The following is a 22,568-nucleotide window of genomic DNA, read 5'->3' on the forward strand; positions in this document are numbered from 1 at the left end:
ACTGGAAAACATCCTTGTCATGCTAGATTAGTGGAAAGGATTATTTGGAATGGACTCAAGGCTGTCCTGTACCCAATATGCATTATTACCTTGAATCCTTGTATGGGGTCTAGAGAACCATTTACATGTGTGTAGACCTTAATTCAACTATATTCTAACCATATTCTGAGATTATGCCTGGGGGCAATTCTGGATGGGGACAATACAAACCAGAGTTTGATTTGAGATAATCCCAAGTTTGAACCCAATCTAAATAAACCTCAATGTCATGGAACAGGTTATGGGTTAGAAGATATTCTCAGTTACAGAAATTTAATAAGATCATTCTGACTAAGGTATGGGAAATTGCTAATTTTGAAATTCCAAAGGCAAAGAATTCTAAAGAGGATGAAAAAGGAGATTTATCTGAATAAAGCAATGTGAAAGCACGGCCATCAAATCAGACTTTTTTTTAGGAGAAAGAGAGAAATGTATATACAAGATAAAAAGAAAGGTAAGTAATAGAAATTAATACCATAGTATATTATGGTACTCTAAGAACAATAGTGGCTAACTCCCTAATGTTCAGGAAGGGCCAAGATCAAAAAAGAATGTTAGAGACAACAAAATATATGTTTTAGCTATATTGGAGAGAGGAGGGAAAGGAGCATCAAATAAAGGATAGGCTTGCTATCTGGGGGTTAAAAACAATGGTGATTGTTAACAGATCTGTTCAGCTATTTTTGTTGTTGAGATTTCCTCTTCCAGAATATGAACTTTGAATTTGTTTTGAACATTTGTAAAAAATTATAGTAAAGTCATGTTTGGGAAGAAGGTAAGAGTTAAAAAAAAGATCCAAGGTTTGGGGATAAGAATTCACTACTTGGTAAAAATTTGTGTGAAAAATCTAAAGAAGTATGGTAGAAATTAGATATAGACCAATATTTTATACCATTTACCAAGATAAGAGCAAAATGGATACATGACATAGACATAAATGAAGATAACAGAGGTTAATTAGAAGAACAAGGAATATATTACCTATAAGATTTATGGATGGAAGAAGAATTTGTAAATGAGAGGAAAAAACATTGTGAGATGCAAAATAAATGATTTTTAAACATATTAAATTTAAAAGGATTTGTACAAATAAATCGAATGCAGTCAAGATTAGAAGAAAAGTAGTCAGGTGGGGACAGCTTCTCAAATATAAGTCTCATATCTAAAACATAGAGAACTTTATCAAATTTATAAGAATACAAGCCATTCTCCAGTTTATTTCAGTGGTCAAAAGATATGAAGAGACAGTTTTTTTTTGAAGAAATCAAAGCTATATATAATTACAGGAAAATGCTCTAAATTATTATTGATTAAAATGCAAATCAAAACGACTCTTAAGATATCTCACACATATCATATTGGATAAAATAATAAAAAGGGCAAAATGACAAATGTTGGAGGGTATGTGAAAAAAATAGTGAAAAAAATAGAAAAAAATACTGTCTACTGTGAATTGATCCAACCATTTTGGAGAGCAATCAGGAATCTTATACCAAAAGTCATAAACAGTGTATACCTTTTGACTCACTGATAGCACTATTATGTTTATTTCCTACAGTGATCAGGGAAAAAGAAAAAGAACCTATATGCTCTAAAATATTCATAGCATCTCTCTTTGAGGTAGCAAAGCACTGGAAATTGAAGCATGTCCATTAGTTCAGAAATTGCTAAAGAGGTTATGATATGTGATTATGATGGAATACAACTGCCCCCTAAAAATGATGACGAGGTTAATTTTTAACCCCTTATCTTCCACTTTAAAATCAATCTGTGTATTGGTTCCAAAGCAGAAGAGTGATAAGGGCTAGGCAATTGGGGCTAGGTGAATTGGCCAGAATTACACAGCTAAGAAGTATCTGAGGCCAAATTGAACCCAATATCTCTTGTCTCTAGGTCTGAATGTCAATCCACTGAACCATCTAGAGACCCCCTGAGCAGGTTAATTGTTTTCTTTTTTTTTAAATAGCATAGAAAGATCTACATGAAATTATAAAGAATGAAAAAAGCAAAACTAAGAGAACATTACATATAGCAATAGAAATATTTTGAAGAATGACATGTTTATGTCCATTTCCAGAGAAAGAACTGATAAATAGAAATAACTGGATAGTTGGAAATATCTTGAAACTAAAACTACATTACCCAAAATTCCTTTCTGTATTATCCCCTTTTTCCACAGTTGTGTGGTCACTTTCGTGGTTGCCATTCTGTTAGATTTAAAATTAATATCTCTAAATTCTTATTTTCTATAAAGTTTACAAATAATCACTTGAAATAGAAAAAGCAGATAAGCATAGATTTAAAGTCTCTTTCCTTCTCTAAGTCTGGCCACATGTAGCTCATCCTGCAAGATCTTCCATCTCTCCCCTGCCTGCTCCAAGAAGTAGAGAGTGAAAAAGACCCAGGTAGGCTCTACCCACACTCTTTTATTTATGTTGATGAACCCAGTTCTGGCATGTAAAAAATAGGATGAAATGGGTCAGCAATCCAGGAGGGGGAGGGGATGAAATTCCCTCTACAAATAACCAAGATATAGTTTTATCTATAGATATATCTTTTTGTCAAATAATGCTTTCTCTGATGGGAAAGGGGAGGTAGGGAAGGAGTTACTTGGATATTTTAATGTAATAAACAAATATATAAATAAATTTAAATTAAAAGAAAATAATTTGGAAGAACAGAACAAATAGCTAATAAGTAATTGATACCCAAGATGAGTGAGTTGAAATAAAAACAATTGATCTTGATGAGTAAAAATCACCTGATAAACTCAATCTTCTCACCTCAGGTACTGAAATAACTATTGAACCACTGTTTATGATATTTGGAGGTTTTGGCAAACAGGAAAGTATAGCATGACTAGAATAAGACAAAACATTCTTGATTTTAAAATTTTAGATTATAGACTAGTGATCTTGACTTTAATTTATATATGGAGGGAATCTAGATTTTAAAAGAATAATTTGTAAGAATCTGGAAAAAGGAAGTGATAAATAAAAAAAGCCAACCAGGTATCATCAAAAATAGTTCATGGTAGACCAATTTTATTTTCTCTTATGACAGGATAATTAACCAAAAACATTTATTAAGTGCCTAGTATATCCTGGGGAAATGTTGGATATGTAGTTTACCTAAACCTTAGTAAAACATTTAATAAGGTCTCATTTTTGTGGAAAAGTTGATCTATGGGGAAGACAAAATCCACGTTTCAGCTAGGTCCTGACTAGTGCAAATAATGAATTCTACTAAAGTGGTTACATGTATTGAATTTGTACTATTTGAAGTTGTAATTATATAAATTATGGTAATTTGTTCCAGCACAATGGAAATATGCAGTTTGAATTCAAATAATGCATCTATTTAGTGGAGATGGGGGTAGGAGGGTAGAAGTTTGGGGGTTTATTATTTGCACTCTTCTTAATTTAATTGTAGATAAAATCAGAATAGTTTTGAAGGCTAGACCAAGCCAGCAATCATTAATGATTCAATGTCACCTTTGCAGGATATTGCTAGTAAAGTTTTCCAGGGATCTGTTTGACTTGCTTATCAGTGACTGTGATAGAGGCATAAATGACATGTTTATAAAATTTGCAGATAACCCAAAGTTGGGAGGGAGAGTTAACTTACTAGATTTTTTTCCAAGCTAGAACATTGTTGAAAGGTGAATTAAGTAAAATTTAAAAAGAATAAATATAAGATATTATAATTGAATTTTTAAAAAGACTTCATATATACAACCTTAGGAGAATTATGGTAAGATAAATGTATTTTTTTTTTCTGAAAAAATTCTGGTTAGTTTGAGGGACTGCAAACTGAATATTAAATAGTGTGATTTAGAAGCAAAAAAAAAAAGTTCTATTGCAAAATGAGGATCACAGTAATCCTTATTACTAGGTGATATTGCTGGGTTCCCAGTCATCCAAACTGGGAATCTCAGTAGTATTTTCATACTCTCACCCTCCCTCTTCCCATATAGCTGATAACCCATTGTTAGATGTATCCTCTTCTTTTAACTCACCCAGTCATCATTCAATTTACCTCACACTTGGACTATCACATTAACCTTCTAATTTGTGTCCCTGCATCATGTTTCTCCTCAATCCAATTCATCCTCTACTCAGTTGCCAAAGAAATTTTCCTGAAGCAAACCCCACTGTGAGCTTCAGTGCCTCCACCTTTCTTCCAGAATCAGATATAAGCTTCTGCATTTCTCATTTTCAGCCCTGAATTCACAATTCTTTTCTACTTATCCAGTCTTCTCATACTTTAATTCTATCTCTGAAATCAATGATGTAGCAATATCGGACAATTTACTACTGTCCCTTCCACAGGACATATCTCCATTCCCCATGCTTAGAATGCCCTCCCTTTCAATTCCATCTCGACCTCCTTTAAGATTCAGAATGAATTCTTCTGCAGAAGGTCTTTCCCAATATATCCAGTTAGTTACTTCTCTCTCTGAATTAGTATGTGAACTCCAGGGAGAGCCTATCTACATCTTTGTCCTTTGTTTTTGTATCCGCAGTGCTTAACACAGGGCCTGGATACAAGTTCTTAATCTTTGTTGACAAACAAGACTGACTGCAAGAAGAGGAAAGAGTCCTATCGCAGCCTACATTTGGGGACTTCCTGTGTTCAACCCCAGGCACCATCTTTTAGGAATAACATAAATCAATGAGAGTTCATCAAGAGGAAGGGAACATAGGTGGTAAAAGGCTTCAAGTTCCTGCCATAGGAGAATCAATTGAAGGATCTATAAATGCTTAATCTAGAGTGAAGAAGACTCAGAATGAATTACAAAGGCAGGAAAAGACAACTATCTTCAGGTATTTGAGGAATTGTTCCAATAGGAGGATCATAAATGTTCTGTTTGACCTCAGAAAGCAGAAATAGGAACAATAGAAAACTCCATTAAACAAATATTAATATTATTAATAATAATATTAGTGATGAGGTTAATAACATAAACAATAACAAAATGATTATATTAATAATAGCCCACACATATAAAGCATTAGAGTTAACCCATTTTACATATATTATCTTATTTGATTCTTAGGAAAACCTTGTAAGTTATCTACTGTTATTATATAAATTTTACAAATGAAGAAACAGTTTAAGAGAAGTTAATTAACTGACACTGAATCATGCAGTTAGTGGATGTTTAAAGCAGGATTTGGACAGGGGTCTTTCTGATTCCACGTCCACTCCAGTGTTCAATTAACTCTACTGCAAAGATACCTCAAATTTAGACTTGATGTTAGGCTTTAGGACAAAGAACTGGGGTGTGATAGAGGAACTCCAGAGAGCAGCTGGGAAAGAAATCAGGTAGTAGATAGCTTACCTGAAGGTCAAACATAGGTCATCTAATCGTAAATTGAAGGTTATTTTTCCCACTTATTTCCTTCCTCCAAAATGGCTGTGTTTCTACCAACCAAAAACTGCTTAATGGAGGGCTGACAGAATCATCAATATAGTTGACCATTGGGTGATAGATTTTTAAATTTTGTCTGTACCACCTCAGGAAGAGAGTTTGCTAAGGTGTTGGAGTAGCTGTGATATGCATAATTGTAGTACCAAGGCTGAGAAACATCAAGTAATCTCATTAGCTATTTCTGATCTAATCATTAATTTCTCAGTCTCTCTTCCCTCTCTCCTCATATTATAAAATAGGCATAGTGCTACAATGAAAGAGTGTTTGATTTGGAGTCTGAGGACCTGGGTTTGAAACTTGCCTTCGTCACTTAGGGACATTTGGAAGGTCACTTAGTTTCTTTGGATGTCAGTTTATTCAACACTAAAAATATATTGAACTTTGAATCCCATTTACTGACTGAAATATATCATGTGGAGATCAGCATAGAGTGGACCTAACCTGCTCATCAAGATGACAGAAGTAACTGAATGACAGTCCAATTGGTTAGTTGACAGCTTCTTGAGTGACAAGCTCATAATCATTTTGCCTATACATCTGAAAAAGGTTTCTTCTAGCTAGGAAGTTTTCACTCCTTTAATGCACACTGCTTCCCATAGGAGTTTGCTATATATTTCCTCAGAGAGCACCTGAAATGAAAGCATTGTGTTCCTCTTGAACATCTCAAGTATTTTTTAAAGAATATTTTGCATCTTAATATATAAAATTGGGATAGTATAAAATTTCATGAAATCATTACTTTAAATTTTCTCATCCTTGTGGGCAGGGAACATAGTTATTTGTTTCTTTAAAATATTCCACTGGGGAATTATTATCCAAGTATCTTTCCAAATGAGTTAAAAAAACTTTCACTGTAGTATTTCTTATATATACCCATTATATATATATATATGCATATATACACACACATATGAAGAGAGAGAGATGATGTCATCAAATCTCTCTAAGCACTCTGCGACACTAACTTTTTTTTAAGTAGGAAAAAAACATGCAGAATGAGGAAAATGATAGTCTTATTTTCCTCTGCCTTGGTCAGGCCTTAGTTGGAGTCTTATAATTTAGTTCTGGGTGCCACACTACAGAAAAGGAATTGACAACCTTGATTTCATCCAGAGAACAATAAGAATGGGAAAGATACTTAAAATGAGGTTATGGAAGGATTTCTTGAAGAAACAGGGCACATTTAGGATGGAGAAGAAATCACGGGCAACATGTAGTCAGTACCTTCTTGCTATTTGAAAGAGTGTCACTTAGAGGAGAGATTGAACTTGGCACCAGAAAACAAAACTAGCAGCAATTTTTCAAGAATCTCTTTGAGTTGATTCAAATATAACTTGATGATTCCTGAGCTCCTATTCAAGTTTCAAACAATCTTCTTTTATCCTTTCAAAATGGTGGATAGTTTCTCAATGTCTGTCTTTGTTTTCCCTCATACTTAATTTATCTAGAAATTACTGAATGACTATAATTTTCTAGACTTCACATGATGTATTTGCTTTCATGACGTTGAAAGTTAGACTTTTTCTCTTTCTCTTCCATCTGTAAAATATTGAATTCTATTAACCTCGGTCCCATTATTGATCAAACAAGACTGGGCTGGTTCCTGTAAAAAGCTAATGCCATTATTATTACTGTACCATACAGCAATACATTCCTTAATGTGAGGACTGCAATGCAGGAAAGTGCCCCTTGGAGTGGAAATGTGTTAATAGAGGGATGGCAATGGAGACTCATTATGTGACAGTGGTAATGCATGTATACCAGTGCTCATGAGGGGTTAGAATAGGCAGCCACCCAGACAGTGTGATTTCAGGGGCACTATGAAGACTCCCTTGACTGAAATATCTCTCCTGTTGGCCTGCCAAAGCATCTGAGTACATAAGAGTTTTTATTCTTTTGGTCCTAGAAGGCTTTTCAATCTTCTGGAATTCTGTATTAAAATGCAAACATACTAAGAAAATGTAACAACTTAAGTCTTTATCAGATAACACAAAAAATAGTTGATGGGGATCTGATAGTAAGGTAAAGACAAAGGCAGAGGAATATTTTAGATACAGAAGGAAGGGGTGGAATACTTACAGGGAAGTGGAAGGCACCAACCAAGGCAGTTTTTACTCAGTTCCTGTCATTCTGAGAAAAATAACATAAGGCAGCAAACTTAGAGGCAGGAGAATTACATTTGAATTTTGGTTATTGCCATCTGTTTGCTATATGATGCTGAGTAAATCATTAAACCTGGGTAAATCTCAGGACCTCAGTTTTTCCATCTATTAAAGGAGTATAATAATCCTTTTTTTTGCCTATCTCAAATGGCTTTTTAATCAGTCAAGCATTTAATTAATAAGCATTTATTAATATAGCAAGGGCTACTTGTTCCAAGAGCTGTTCCCTACATGTAAGAGTTTGATATCATCATGTCGCTTGAAGGAAAACAGAATAGACATTTCTAGTTATTTATCTCCTTACCCTTCTCCATTTTAATTCCCTCCGAAAGGGAAAGTATGTGGTTGGGGCCAGACTCTTGTCTGTACTATATACTCCACAGAGAGTAGGAAGTATTGGACAAGAATAATAAATATTATTAAATATTATATGTCTAGGGGATGTGATTTTCAAATCCAAACTAACTTGTGAACACTTCACAATTAGGGAGAAGCCATCCATGCTTTTATCCAAGGTTTAACTGCCTTCCGACAAAATACAATTTCTACAATGACTATACATGATGAATACCAAAGAAAATAGCAAAATCAGTCATAAGAGCAAAATAGAAATCAGAGAGAGTATACATAGGAGAAGAAAACTAGACAATGTAGAACAGTGTTGGCGAACCTTTTAGATGGGGTGGGTGATGTGAGAAATGTCCTCAGTTGTGCTTTCTGGTAATGAACCCTAGCAAACAAACTCTTTGCTGGGTCATTGGCATGAATGTCCACAGAAAGGACTCTGAGTGCCCCCTCTGGCTTGTGTTTCATAGGTTTGCCACCATGAATATAGAGTAAATGAGCTCTCCAAAAAGGAGAATGGTACAGGTTAGCCAAGAGGGAAGGTCTTAGACTTCACACAAGGGAAAATTCCCCAGAGTCTCTGGAGTAATAAGCTGGAGACAGGGGCATGGTGAGATCATCTAGCCCCTCTCATGTTTCCCAAGAGCCTTTTTATTCAGGATCCAGAAGTAAGGTTGGCTTCATTCATTAAAATACTCTTGTATCTGTAAGACAGAGCACTTACAGTGACTATGGAGCCCAAAGGAACTCTCAGCTCTAAAGAAAATCCAAAGAAGGCTGGAAAGACAGAATCTCTCTTGTTCTCACCAACTAATACCATGCTTCATGCAGCATGATGGCACTGGTCTGAACCTTTGAGAAGAGAGCTCCATGAGCTCTGAGACTGGGGTTACTTTAGGAATTTCCATGTGTTAGGCACTGTGCTTAGTATTGTAGATCTAAAGACAAACAAGAAATAGTCCCCACTCTTGATAAGCAGCCTTCTAGTGGAGGAAATAAGATATTCATGTTTAAGTAGATGCATGATATCCACACTATAAATGTAAGACCTGTTTTTATAGTAGAAATCAGCAGCTAGAAGATAAGGAAAAATTTCATGGAGAAAGTGGTGCTTGATCTGAGTTATTGAAGGAAATTAGAGATTTTCAAAAGTAAATATGTGGGAGAGCATTCCAGGCATGGGGGACAGCCAGTGCAAATGCACAGAGATGAGATAAGTGACACATATGAGGAAAAGCATTACCACTAATTTTGCTCCATTGCATAGGAATTTTTAATAAGGCTTAAAAGTAACTTAGAGTCAGACTTTGAAAGACTTTAAATACTAAACAAGGGAGTTTGTATATGATCCTACAGGTAATCGTGAACCCCTAAAGTTTACTGACTAGAGGAATAAAATTAAGATTGTGCTTTAGAAAAATTACATTGCAGTACATGGAGGATAGATTAGAGTGAGAAGAGATAAATCCAGCGGAGTCAGTTAGAAAGCCATTGTGATAGTGAAAGTTGATGAGGGCTTGTACTACAGTGGTTAGGTGGAAAAGAGGAGAAAGGGATGAGGAGGCAGAATGCACAAGACTTGGCAATCAATTTGATATGTGGGTTGAAGCAGTATGAAGATGGCTCCAGTCTTGCAAACTTAGAAGGACAGTATCCCTGATAGAAATAGGAAAGCTCAGAAGAGGGATGTGTTGGAGGAAGGGAAAAATTCCTTCTTGTTAGGAAAGTGCTTTATAAAACTGAAAGTAATATGTAAATGTGATCTATTATTTTCCCTAGGTCCTGCTGAACTGACATGTTTGTATGTGATACAAAGAAAAAGAAAATGTTCAGTGATTTGCAGGCAGTTTTTACATTTAGCATAATAGGATATGGAGCTAGAAAGGATCTCAGAAATAAAGTACCCTACGCCCCTACCCCTCAGCTCCACTTATCTATTTAAGGCCCAGAGAGGCAAGATTTTTGTTCAAAGTTATACAGCTGACTTAGCCCAAGCCCCCAATGAAATGGACAGATAAGAACAATGAGACCCAATGGCTACGAAGGCAGTCTGAGCAAGCACTGTAAAGTCACTACAAATTAGACCGACATTGAAGACACCAAGGTCATCTCTGCATCCTGTCCTCACTTTTGTCTAGCCACTGGGCTTTGGTGACTCTGGAAGGGGAGAGAGTAGAGCCAATGAATTTGCACAACTTTGCCTCACTAAAATCCAACTCACCTGCAAGTCAAGACATTATCAGCTATGATGTCATTGGTTGCCTTTGAAAACAAAGGATAAACAACAGCAGACATGAGAGCCATAATTCAAATCAAAGTCCAGCAACAAAGTTGTCTCGGCAACAAAGAAAAAAAGAGATTGTATTTAATTTTTTCTTTTGCATCTAGCACTCAGCTTTAAATATACTAAGCACTTAAAATTAATTTTTGACATAAAGGCATAGCGTGTTGTACACTTGACTTGTCAGGAGAAACCTGGGTTCTAATATCACATCTGACACTTTTGGTAATACACATCACTGCTCTGATCCTCAATTTCCCCATATGAAAAATGCCAGTAATAAAACTCACAGGGTTTCTGTGAGGGGAGCACGTTGCAAAGATGAAATTGTCCTCCAAATGTCCATTCTTTATTTCCTGGTTAAGATGGGTGATTCCATCTATATGTGGAATTCCTTCTATGGGAAAACCTCCCCCCCCCAATTCTGACCGTCAACTCTTTTGTGATTTACACTCTTAATTGTACAAGGCATAGAGAGGTTAAGTGACTTGTACGTATTTACACAGCCAGTATGTATGAGAAGCATCATGTCTACCCAGTGGTTGAACTTGAAGGCTGACCCTTTTGCCATTTGCAGGACATTGCCACTTTTGTCATCATTATTCATGTTCTTTCTGCTGTTATTATTCTCCAAGCTTCAGTTTTCCCCTTTCTAAAAAGGGATGTTGCATTTGATCATCTCTAAGGTCCCATCCCAATTTTTTAATTAAAAAAGAAGAAAACTATAACTTTCTCATATAGACCATCTCTTTCTCATTTGTCAGGTCAGACATCCAATGCATCTAAAAAGCAGTTTAACAACAGAGCAAATTTCTTCTTCTGCTTCAGGGTTTGCTGGTTGGGTTGGCAGCAACTTCTGATGATGCAGTGATTTTGTTTGCTTTCTATTTTCTTCCTTTTTATTTTTTTTAATTTTAAAAAGTTGTTAAAAGAGCAATTTTAGAAAACACATGTGCTTGTGTTTAATTGACTATTGAGTACCCACTGGTCAGTGCTTGGAGGCAGAGTTGTGGAATGGGAACTCAGAGCAACCCAAACTTCCTCTACAGCTCATTGGTTACGCTGGGGAGATGTGGCCCACAAAATAATGAATGCCTTTGTTTTAGTTGCTGAGCCATTCATTAAGGCACAGTAGGGAAGGAGACTAATGGAATTTTCACACATTAGACCGAGATAGGGGAGGGGACTCATTTTTTTCTCTATAAGGCCTGGACAATATAGACTAATTCTTTATCAACACCAGGACAGCAGACTTTGCACCCAAATCTGTTTACAATGCAACCTGGGTTAACTACATTGCTCAGGGAATGAATAATGAAAGGTGTATAATTTTCAGCTCTACAGGAGGTTAAAGCAGACAGAAAATCTTTCTTTTTCACTAATGTTGTAAAAAATATTTCTTGAAATAAATTGTTCCCTTACTTCAGAAAGTGAACCTGTATCTCAAAGAAAGGGAACACCTATGAGAGGTAAGTGAAGTTTTGGCAATAAGCATATCAACAAACTGAGAAATCTGGTTCAAAATTTTGCTCAGGATTTGTGGGACAGGTTGAAACTTTTCTTTAAAAGGTTCGCTGAGGTATCATGGACTATTCTTTTGTCAGAAATAACTCATTGAGATACATGTAAAACCCAGTGGAATTGTGCATCGGCTAAATGGGGTTAGGGGAGTTTGGGGGAGAGGAAATGAACATGAAATATGTAACTAGGGGAAAATATTCAAAATAAAAATTAAAAAAAAGAAATAACTCATTAACTTGACTTGACTTTAAGATCTCTATTAGAGAATGAGACTTGCATGAAACCGAGTAAGTAATTTATCCTTTAGAGTTCTGTCCGTAAAAAATGCACTTGAGCTTCTAGGAAGAAGTGAACTGTTCAAATCCAAGGTAATTAGTTGTACTGATCACCCAAAATCATAATTATACTTCTCCCATACTTCAATATATCTGTAACATTGGTTGGTACTTTTGGACCTGGGTTTCCCTTCATCAATGCAAATCGCAGCTGATCCATGCCTGCCATTCTGTTCCTCATTTCCATTTCCCATATGTCCACTGATAGAGAATGGCATTTGTTAAAGTGCTGAGGGTCTTCTTCTCATTCTCTTGACATTGTGTGGATACCATGGAGTGCATGGACCATCTATCTCTTCATAAGTGAGAGGCTTATTTTTCCTCAGTTACATATTTCCCTGGTAACAACATTTGTGCAATTTCTCTTAGAGAAATCCTTATTTGTAATGGATTTCACAGTGTTCCCACCCACCATCTCTCTCTCCCTTGACCTTTGTATGATTCTTAACTTCAGTTCTTTGGAGACTGTGGTGTTCCAAGATTTGCAGCCATATAGAGTCTGCAGAAGAATTTTAATAGCAATGTTTTTCTGGTGAAAATTATATTTCTGACAATAGGATAGGGGTAGGAACTGGATGTTATTTCATTGGTATTGAAAACTCCAGTATAATTTTATGATACATTAATTGTCCCACTGATGTGCATACTCTCTATACAAACATAAATCATTATAATTCTATACTTTGGTGTTCAGGTATGGGCATTAAAAAGTTGACAACTATCTTCTCACTTAGCTAGATTGATCTCTAGATGGTAGATCCAAATGGTTTCTGGGTCTGGACTCAGGGCTTTTTCAGTGTGGTAAGACATGCCAGGAATCATGATCTGCTGGGATAGCCTTTGAGGAAAGGAATAAACATTTATTAAACACTACTATGTGCCAGGCACTGTGCTAAATGCTTTATTGATATTATCTCATCATCTTTGCAACAAATATGTAAAGTAGGTACGATAATTAGAAGACAGAGCATAAGTGACCTGCCCAGGGTCACACAAGGAGCAAGTTTCTGAGGCTAAATTTGAATTCAGATCTCCCTAACTCTAGGTCCACCACTTAGCTGACCGTTTTGAGATGCCAGTGTTACCATCAAGACACTGGAGATGCACCAGAGGACCTACACTTCAGTGTAAGAATAATGACATTAATCATAACAGCTGTCATTCCCTTAATATTTTATGACTTCCAAAGTACCATCTTCACAATAACCGTGCAATATAGATCAGTGACATTTAATATCACATTTTTTTTGTTTTTTTTTTAAACTCTTAACTTCTGTGTATTAGCTCCTTGGTGGAAGAGTGGTAAGGGTGGGAAATGGGGATCAAGTGACTTTCTCAGGGTCACACAGCTGGGAAGTGTCTGAGGCCAGATTTGAACCTAGGACCTCCCGTCTCTAGGCCTGACTCAATCCACAGAGCTACCCAGCTGCCCCATTTATTTTTAAACCCTTACCTTCTGTCTTGGAGCCAATAAGGCAGAAGAGTGGTAAAGGTAGGCAATTTTATACATTTTATACATGAGAAAGTTGAAATTTTGACAAGTGAAGAGACTTGCCCACAGCCATACAGATAAACGTTGAAGCCAGATCTCAAGAAAAGTTGGTCCCAAAGAGGAAAATGCATTTATCTACTTGTCTGGTCATCTACCAATCCCTTCAGTAGCTTCTCAGGTGCACAGTATAGTACTTCCCATTTATGGTCTGTAGCTCCACAATAAAATGTCTAATATTTATTGCTGTGCCCTCTTTCTGGCTTCCAAAGCAAGAGCTATATAATGGAAAGTAGCAATGCCGACAAACCATTAGATTTGTTGCTATTCTTTAAAGTGCCCATTTTAAGTATAACTATTTATGCCTTTTGCCCTGCCCAGCTGTCACTGGTTATGCAGAGGCCCTTGCTTATTCTGCAGTCAGACCAGGGAGGCTCTGTCCTTATCAGATGACATTTATTATTGTAAGACCATCGGGGAATTCACAGGGAGAAGAGCCCACAGCTATTTTGGTTATATGCTGATTCTGTACATGAAAATTCCATAAGAACCCCAGCTATGGTGGCTGTGATTTCTTATGGCACCTACATTTGATCTCCCCAATCATTTTGAACCGTGCGTATTTCAAAGAGGAAGGAAGATGTAAGCATGGTTCTTCCTTATGGAATGACATTTCTCAGCAGTCTTATCCACTATTATTTTGGAAGTCTCATGATGTGATAGAAAATTAGATTTACAGTCAAGAGACTACAAGATGTCACCTTCAACTCAATAAATATCACAACTACCCAAAAGGCTCAAAACAGCAGACCAAGTATATACATCCCCTCCTCAGTTTCTTTGTGAATTTCCATTTATTTGGATACTGTTAGAGAGATAAACAAGAGTTCATTTCTATTATTATAAATTAGAGTTGACATACACTATTATTTTGGAATAAACCAGAATTAAAATCCACCATGATTTTGGGAAGCTTGTGAAATAATACAAAGAAAGGAAATGTGTAGTCCAAAGATTTGAGTTCAAGCTAGATAGGTGTTTTTAATGTGAGTTTCATGTATTTTTGAAGTTTTTGAAAATATGTTTCTAACTATTTCACTTTTATTGATTTCCTTTATAATCCTTTATATTTTATTTTATGTGGCTTAAGAGTATTATTCTAAAAATGGGTCTGTAGGTTTCACTGGACCGATGGACAAATGAGTCCATGACATTCAAAAGATTTAGAACCCGTAAGTTAGATGGTGAGGCTAAATCTAATTAGACAAAATTTAATAAGGATAAATTTAAAGTCTTACCCTTGATTTCAACTTCACAAGTACAAAACAGGGAAGCCTGGCTTAGATATCAGTTTACTTTAAAAAGAACTCAAAGTTTTCAAGGACTAAAGCTATAAATGAAATAAGAGAGGTAAAGTGTCTAGGGCTAGGGAAGTAATAACTTTCTTATCCTAAACCATAGCTAGTTGACACCTAGATTGTTATGTTCACTTCTAGGTACCACATTTTAGGGAGGACACAGATCAGCTTGGGGAGCCTCCAAAAGGGGGCAACAAGGATGGTGATGGACTTGAGTTCATATTGTTTGAATTTTCAGAGGAGGACCTAGAAATGTCTACCCCTGAAGGAAAGAAGACTAAACTATCTTGAAAAATTTGAAAGGCTGTCATGTGGAAATTTTATTAGGCTTGTTCTACTTGAGCCCAACAGAAATTATCAAGAAAACTGTATAAGAATTTTTCTTTTTTAACTCTTCCCTTCTGTCTTAGGATTAATAGGATTAATATTGTGTAATATTGGTTCCAAGGGTTAAATGATTTGTCAAGGGTCTCAAAACTAAGAAGTGGCAGAGTTCAGATTTGAACCCAGGATCTCCTGGTTGCAAAAACCTCTGAGCCTCACCCTTAATCCACTGAACCACCTACCTGCCCCTACTGGGTAGAAATTGTGAAGAGAATAAGCTTAGGCTTGAAATGAGAAAAATGTTTCCTAATACTACAAGATGTACAAAGGAAAAATGGGGATATTTAGAAGTTGGGGGGATCCTTCTCACTAGATAGTTTTAAGCAAAGGTTATGTACACACACACACATATAAATATATATAATGTTCAAGGTAAGTCTGAACAAGGACATCTTTATCAGGTATGCTGCAAGGAGATGGAATGGATTGGATGGCCTTTGAGAGGCTTTCCAATTTGAGCTTCTATAAGGTTGGATGAATCAAATCCCATTTCAGTAGAATGTGAGTTCTTGAGAGTAGATACTTTTGTCTGAGTCCCCACAGTGCCTTGCACCTATAAGTGATTAGTAAATACTTGTTGCCTTGAACTGAACTGTATCTCTAAAACTTATTACCTACACAGCCTTGACCAACTCATTTCACCCCCTCTGCAACTGTTTCCTCATCTGCAAGATGTAAGAAATGCGCTTTTAGTTGTAAGTCACTAAAGAGAAGCAGCATGGTATAAAGGACAGAAGATGGATGAAGACTGAGAAATACCTGGATTTGAATGAATCCTGACAGTGACAATTACTGGGGTTCTCTGATCAAATTATACAAGCTGCCCCAAAAGTCTTAGTGCAGTTATAACCCAAAGCTGTTTAAACTCTTAAAGTTTAAAACTTCACTAAGACTTTAGGGATACCTGTATCACATTTATGAGCTCTCATTTCTTCATCTGCAAAATGAAGTTAATTATATCTGTAGTATCTCTCCTATCTGCTTGTTGTTGTCATCAAAATGACATGAAGTATGTAAAGTACTTTGCAAAAGTAAAAGTGAGTGTAAATGTCAGATGTAGCATTGCTTTTATTATTAATGATTGTCATCATTATTATTATAATTACTTCCATTTTTTAAATTGAGAGTTTTATTAATTTAGTTATTATTTCTAATCTTGCAGAACACAATGCATTCTCAACCTCTCATTCTATGTAACTCTTGTCTGTGCCTTTCCACTGAGGATCTAGCCAAAATACTGAAAACCTCTCCAAAGGTGTTTCATTTTAATTGTTTCATGGACTCATATAACACTTTGGCTTCCCGTCTCTCATGGCTTGTTCTTTGCTATTTGTTATTATTGAACTGTTTTTTAGTCATGTCCAATTCTTTGTGGTCCCATTTGGGATTTTCCTAGAAAAGATACTGGAGTGCTTTGCCATTTCCATCTCCAGCTCATTTTAGAGACGAGGAAACTGAGGCAAACAAGGTTAAGTGATTACCCAGGTTTGAAGTTAAGTTTTCCTGACTTTTGACCCAAAGCTCTATCTACTAGTTCTCCCTTTGCTATATTCTTTGTTATGCTTTTTACTGTTCTTTAGATTATACTTTTTTTAGATTTATTGAGATTTATTTTTATTTTTACATGTAACATAATATATAACAATAATATAACACATTATGATTGGTTATACATATATAATAAATTATAATAAATATATTTATCCAATAGAAACAAATTCTCACATTAGCTATGTCCCCAAATCAGTCTCATACTTCCTGATCTTTTCCATCCCTCCCACCTTCCCAAGAAGATAGGCAATATTTTATAAATTATACATGTATTATTATATAATACATATTTTCCTGTTTGTCATATTACGAAACAAGATACATTATTGCTTACACTAGACAAGTTTCATGGAGGAAATAAATTGAAGCATGATATGTTTCAAGCTGCTTTTGGACTCTCATCTGTCCTATGATGGTGGATATCCTTTTTTGTCGTGAGTCCCTTTGCTCTTCTTTGCTGTACATCTATTTAATTTTTTAGTTATTCATATCTTTGATGTTGCTTTTCTCCAACACTTCGCATATGAAAGTTATCATTGTAAACATCCTACCGACCACTTTAGCCCCACTAAATTTCTCTTTATTGTCTTTAGGTCACCTATACTTTTATTCCTTCTGAGACTGTGGTGTTTTATGATTTGGAACAATATAATATCATAGGGAAAATTTTGATGTTAAAAAGATGTGGTTTCAGAGCAAGGGGTTGTTTGATATGATTGAAAATGCCACGTCATACCCACATTATATCTGGTCCAGTCTATGCTTCCTATTGTACTCTGACCTAGATTTTTAGCCATATGAAATACCTGACCAAGATAGATAGATAGATAGATAGATAGATAGATAGATATTTAGTTATGGTTAGGGAGTTGGATGTTTAGCTGATCATCCAACTCCCTAACACAGTCTAGGCTATGAAAATTCATTCTCCTTTTTCCCTCAGAAGGATGAATAGGCCAAATATCTTTTGAATGAATAGAAATTCAATAGAAAAAGTACCATGACATTTCAGGATTTGACGCAACTAACACAGTGTTGTCGTCAAACAGGACCATCTGGAGGATTTATTTTAGCAATGCTTATTAATACTAATCAATAGTAATAATTACTAATAAAGATGGTAGAGAACACATGGCCTCTGACTGACTGGGATAGTTGGAGCAATGATTAAACTGTATCTTGGTTGAACAGTGAAATCAGTGAAAAGTTGATTTCATTAAAGAGGTAGCACAGTGAATATAGTTACAGGGTCTGTAATCAGAAAGTCCTGAGTTCAAATCAGGCTTCAGATGTTTGTCTCTGTTTACTCATATGTAATAAGTTGGAGAAGGAGATGGCAAACATCTCTACTATCTTAACAAAAAAAAAAACCAAATAGGGTCACAAAGAATCAAGCATGAATGAAACAATTCAACAACAACAACAAATTATGATGCCTCAAATCATAACAGTAAGTGTGATCCAGTTGTTTGAGAGCCACCCAGGTGAACTGGAGAGACCTCCAGGAACAGATGCAGAGTGAAAGGAGCAGAGCCAGAAGAACATTGTACACAGAGACTGATATACTGTGGTAAAATCGAATGTAATGGACTTCTGTACCAGCAGCAATGCAATAGCACAGGACAATTCTGAGGGATTTATGGTAAAGAACGTTACCCACATTCAGAGGAAGAACTGCAGGAGAGGAAACATATAAGAAAAACAACTGCTTGAATGCATGGGTCAAGGTGGACATGACTGAGGGTGTAGACTCGAAACTACCACACCAATGCAACTATCAATAATTTGGAAATAGGTCTTGATCAATGAAACATGTTAAAACCAGGGGAAATGTGCATCGGCCATGGGTGGGGGGAGTGTGGGGGGCGAAGGGGAAAGTAGGAGCATGAATCATGTAACCATGTTAAAAACGAATATTAATAAATGTTTTAAAAATAAATAAAAAATAAATATTAACAAACAAACAAAAAAACCTTACCTTCCATCTTAGGATCAATACTAAGTATTGGTTCAAAGGCAGCAGAGTGGTAAGGGCTAAGCAATGGGGGTTAAGTGACGTGCCCAGGGTCATGCAGCGCCTGAGGTCAGATTTGATCCCAGAATATCCAAACTCTAAGCCTAGCGTTCTATCTACTGAGTCACCCAGCTGCCCCAAGAATGGGAATCTTGCATGATACCTCTACACTTGCAGTGCTGTTGCTATCAGGAGTTTCACTAACAGACTAATTAACTCTTCATTGTTCTAGTCAACACACTGATGCTTACTTATTCAATTCAATAAATATTTTTTAGTCTGTATTTTGTACAATAAATTGGATTAAGAGAGAAACAAAGATTAATAAGACAGGATTCGTGTCCTCATGGGGGTTGTAGTCTAAACAGGGAAGCTGAAATATTGTACAAATAAATATAAAACAAATCAAAGAATGAAGTAATAAACAAGGTACAAGGTATATGATGCAAGGAAGAGGAATTTACTTCTGATTGGAAGCATCAAGAAAGGCTTATAGAGGAGGAGACATTTGATCTGAACTTGAATAAATGGTGAAGAATAATGAGGTAGACTTTGTGGATGTTGCAGTCTGGGAACAAACAGTTTCATATTGATAACAGCAAGAGTAAAATCCACGAGCCCAGAAATTTTAGGGAATGTTCAACAAGTTGTTGAGTGTCTCTAGAGCTTAGGGGTGGCTAAAGTGAGAAAGTGGAAGATAAAGTTGAGGTCAAGTAATGGCAGGTCTTGAATGACAAGCGGAAGAGTTTGTGTTTTATCTAGTAGGTAATGGGGAGGGAGTTCCTGAAGATTTTTTAATAAAAGTTTGTCTTTTGTAGCTTTAATCTTTCCCAATGTCTTACACATAGAAGGTATTAAATCAGTGTCTATTGAAGGAAAGAATAAGATGAATGATAAGTGTTGTGCTTTAGGGAGAATGTTTCAGCAACAGTGCATAGATGGCAGTCAGTCAACTAACATTTTTTAAGTTCCTTCTACTTCCAGGGACTATGCTAAGTTCTGGGGTTAAAAATAAAAATGAAGACAATACCTACCCTCAAAGATCATACAATCAAAAGGGGGAAACAATACACAAAAGGAAGCTGAAAAGCTGGTGGGAAGGGAGAGGGAAAGAAGGTACCTGATGTAAAGTGTGATGGAGAGTTCCAAAAAAGTCCAAAAACAGTATTGGTCATTCCTATCTGACTCTTCATGACCCCATTTGTTGTTTTCTTGGCAAAGACACTGGGGTAGTTTGCCATTTCATTTCTCCAGCTCATTTGTAGATAAGAAAAAAGAGGCAAACAGGGTTAAGCGACTTGCCCGGGATTATACAGTTAGCATGTATCTGAGGTTAGATTTGAACTCAGAAAGATGAGTTTTCTTAACTCCAAGTCTGGAACACAATCCACTGTACTAACTAGCTGCCCCCAAAGCAGTATGGCTGTTGGGAAAAGTAGAGAAAAACAGTACTGAGCTCCCACTTTAAGCAGAGGCCCTGGAGACTATGGCCTTGCCATCCAAAAAGAGAGTCCAATCAGAGGGACTGGAGGTGCTGCTGAGACTTGAGTCCCAGGCAGAGTCAATATTTCCGTTATAATGTGGGCATAAAGGTGCTAGGTGTTACAGTTATTGTGAACTTGAGCCCAAGAGATCAGTTAGGAGACTTTTTAATAATCTGAAGGGAAGGAAAACAAAGACATGAACGTTTCAGGCAGCAGAGTAGACAATCTACTTTGACATTTGGACACAAGTTGTTAAGGTCCACTGAAATGAAGAGAAAGCCATTTATTTGTCCCATATTTTAGTCTCTTTTGTGTGTCTCCTGCAATGTGGCCTGCTCTCCTTCAGAAAAAAAAATTAAACATTATTTTTAATTCTTAAAACATTGTAGCTCACTACAAAGATATGTTTCTGGCATTCAGGACTGTGAAAGTACCCCACCCTGAGAGCATCAGGGAGAAGATATTACATCTTGTTCTGTGGCCTATGTTAAGCCACATGAAGGGTTTCAGTTCAAACTGACATTTAAGAATAGCCCTAGACTGAGGCACTGTGATGTAATGGGAACAGCCTGGATTTGGAATTAGGAAACATGGGTTTGTGTTTCTGATCTACTATTGATATGACCTCGGGTAAGTCATTCTCCTCTCTCGATCTCCTTAAATTCATTCCACTATCAAATGGTAATAATAATATTTCAATCAACCAGTCAATTAGCAAGCATTTATTGAGCATTACTGTGTGCCTTGAATTTTACTAGCCTAGGAACGTACCAAAAAAAAAGGCTCTGCCTTCAAGGAGCTTACATTCTAATGATGGAGATAGCATAGAGATAAATTGATCCATATATGATACATACAGAGTCAGAAAGAAGATGATATTCAAGGGAAATCACTAGTAGCTGGGAATACCAGGAAACACCTCTTACAGAAGTTCCTCCTTGACAGCCTATCTCACAAGTTAGTTGTGGAGAAAGCATTTTATCAGCTATCAAATGTGAATTATCATTATGTAATATTGGCATAATAATTGAATAATGGATTTTAATATGATAATATTCATGACATTCCAAACCTTATACTATTTGGGAAGGGAAGGGTTTAGGCAGAGGGATAGCAGATTGGGAGGCTTCCTATTATACCTTGAATATATCTTGTGTGAAGTTGCTACCTTGCTAAACTTACTCGGGACCTGTTAACTAAACACCTCTCTGAGCTGTAAACAAAAAATGGGTGGGGGATAAGTGGATGGGACAAGGATACCCTAACCAGTCTGGTTTTGTCTTCACAGGTCTGAGACGCAGTTATACGTGTAGCATCTGTCATGTTACCCTCAACTCAATAGAACAGTATCATGCCCACCTGAAAGGCTCGAAACACCAGACCAAGTATGTACTTTGCCCTCTTACATTTCTTTGTGACTTGCCATTTATTTGGAAGCCTATAAAGAGATAAACTAGACTTGCTATCTCATTTGACTAGTATCCCTGTAACAGAGGAAGTGTACACTTTGAAATAAAAATATTAATTTCCACTAAATATTAATTTCCACTGAAGCCACTTTTACAATGTCCATGTATTAGAAAAAAATGCCCCAGCTCTAAGGGATGAGACTTTCTTTATTACACTTAGGCATAATGTTTTCTTAGGCCTTTATTATTCATCAAAATAAAACCCGGCCTGGAATGCTGCATCCAGATCCTCATCATAATATGGAGAGGGTCTGGCATTCTTAATGGACTATATATATCATTTTGGGTAGGCCTGGAGATCAAGCCCAGTGTCTATGTGTCTCATCTAAGCACTAGCCTATTTGAGAGGAAAGTCCTTCACAGTAAGGCTGGATCGTAGGTGAGCTTTTCTTTACCCACCCCTAATGAAATTGTCTTCTCGAAGTGTGGAGGAGTCAAGGTCTGTGTTGTTGAAGAGAGCATTTACATTAATGAATTCAGGGATCCTTTAACTATTGAGTGATATACATCTGCGAAAATGATTGAGTGGATCAAACCTCCCATAAGAGTGCAACTTAACACAGCATCCCTTTATGTGGTTTTGTTGGACACTTACCAATACTGAAATCCAGTCTTCAACAAATACTAATTAAGTAAGCACCTCAGTGCAAGCGTGGGAGACATTCTGATTTGTATTTGGTGGGAAGATGGATGCTCAGATGA

At 36.4% G+C, this 22,568-nt stretch overlaps 1 protein-coding gene across 1 annotated transcript in view; it reads left to right on the top strand.

Annotated features, from left to right (window-relative positions):
• ZMAT4 (zinc finger matrin-type 4) overlaps positions 1 to 22,368 on the top strand; it is a 371,506-nt gene extending 349,138 nt beyond the window's left edge. The window contains exons 5-6 of the mRNA XM_044659535.1: positions 21,686 to 21,786; positions 22,291 to 22,368. Of these exons, the coding sequence (XP_044515470.1) occupies positions 21,686 to 21,786; positions 22,291 to 22,368 (179 nt within the window). The remainder of the gene's footprint in view (positions 1 to 21,685; positions 21,787 to 22,290) is intronic.
• Positions 22,369 to 22,568: the final 200 nt, after the last annotated feature.

This window comes from Gracilinanus agilis, chromosome 2 (assembly GCF_016433145.1).
Source record: "Gracilinanus agilis isolate LMUSP501 chromosome 2, AgileGrace, whole genome shotgun sequence".
NCBI classification, from domain to species: Eukaryota; Metazoa; Chordata; class Mammalia; order Didelphimorphia; family Didelphidae; genus Gracilinanus; species Gracilinanus agilis.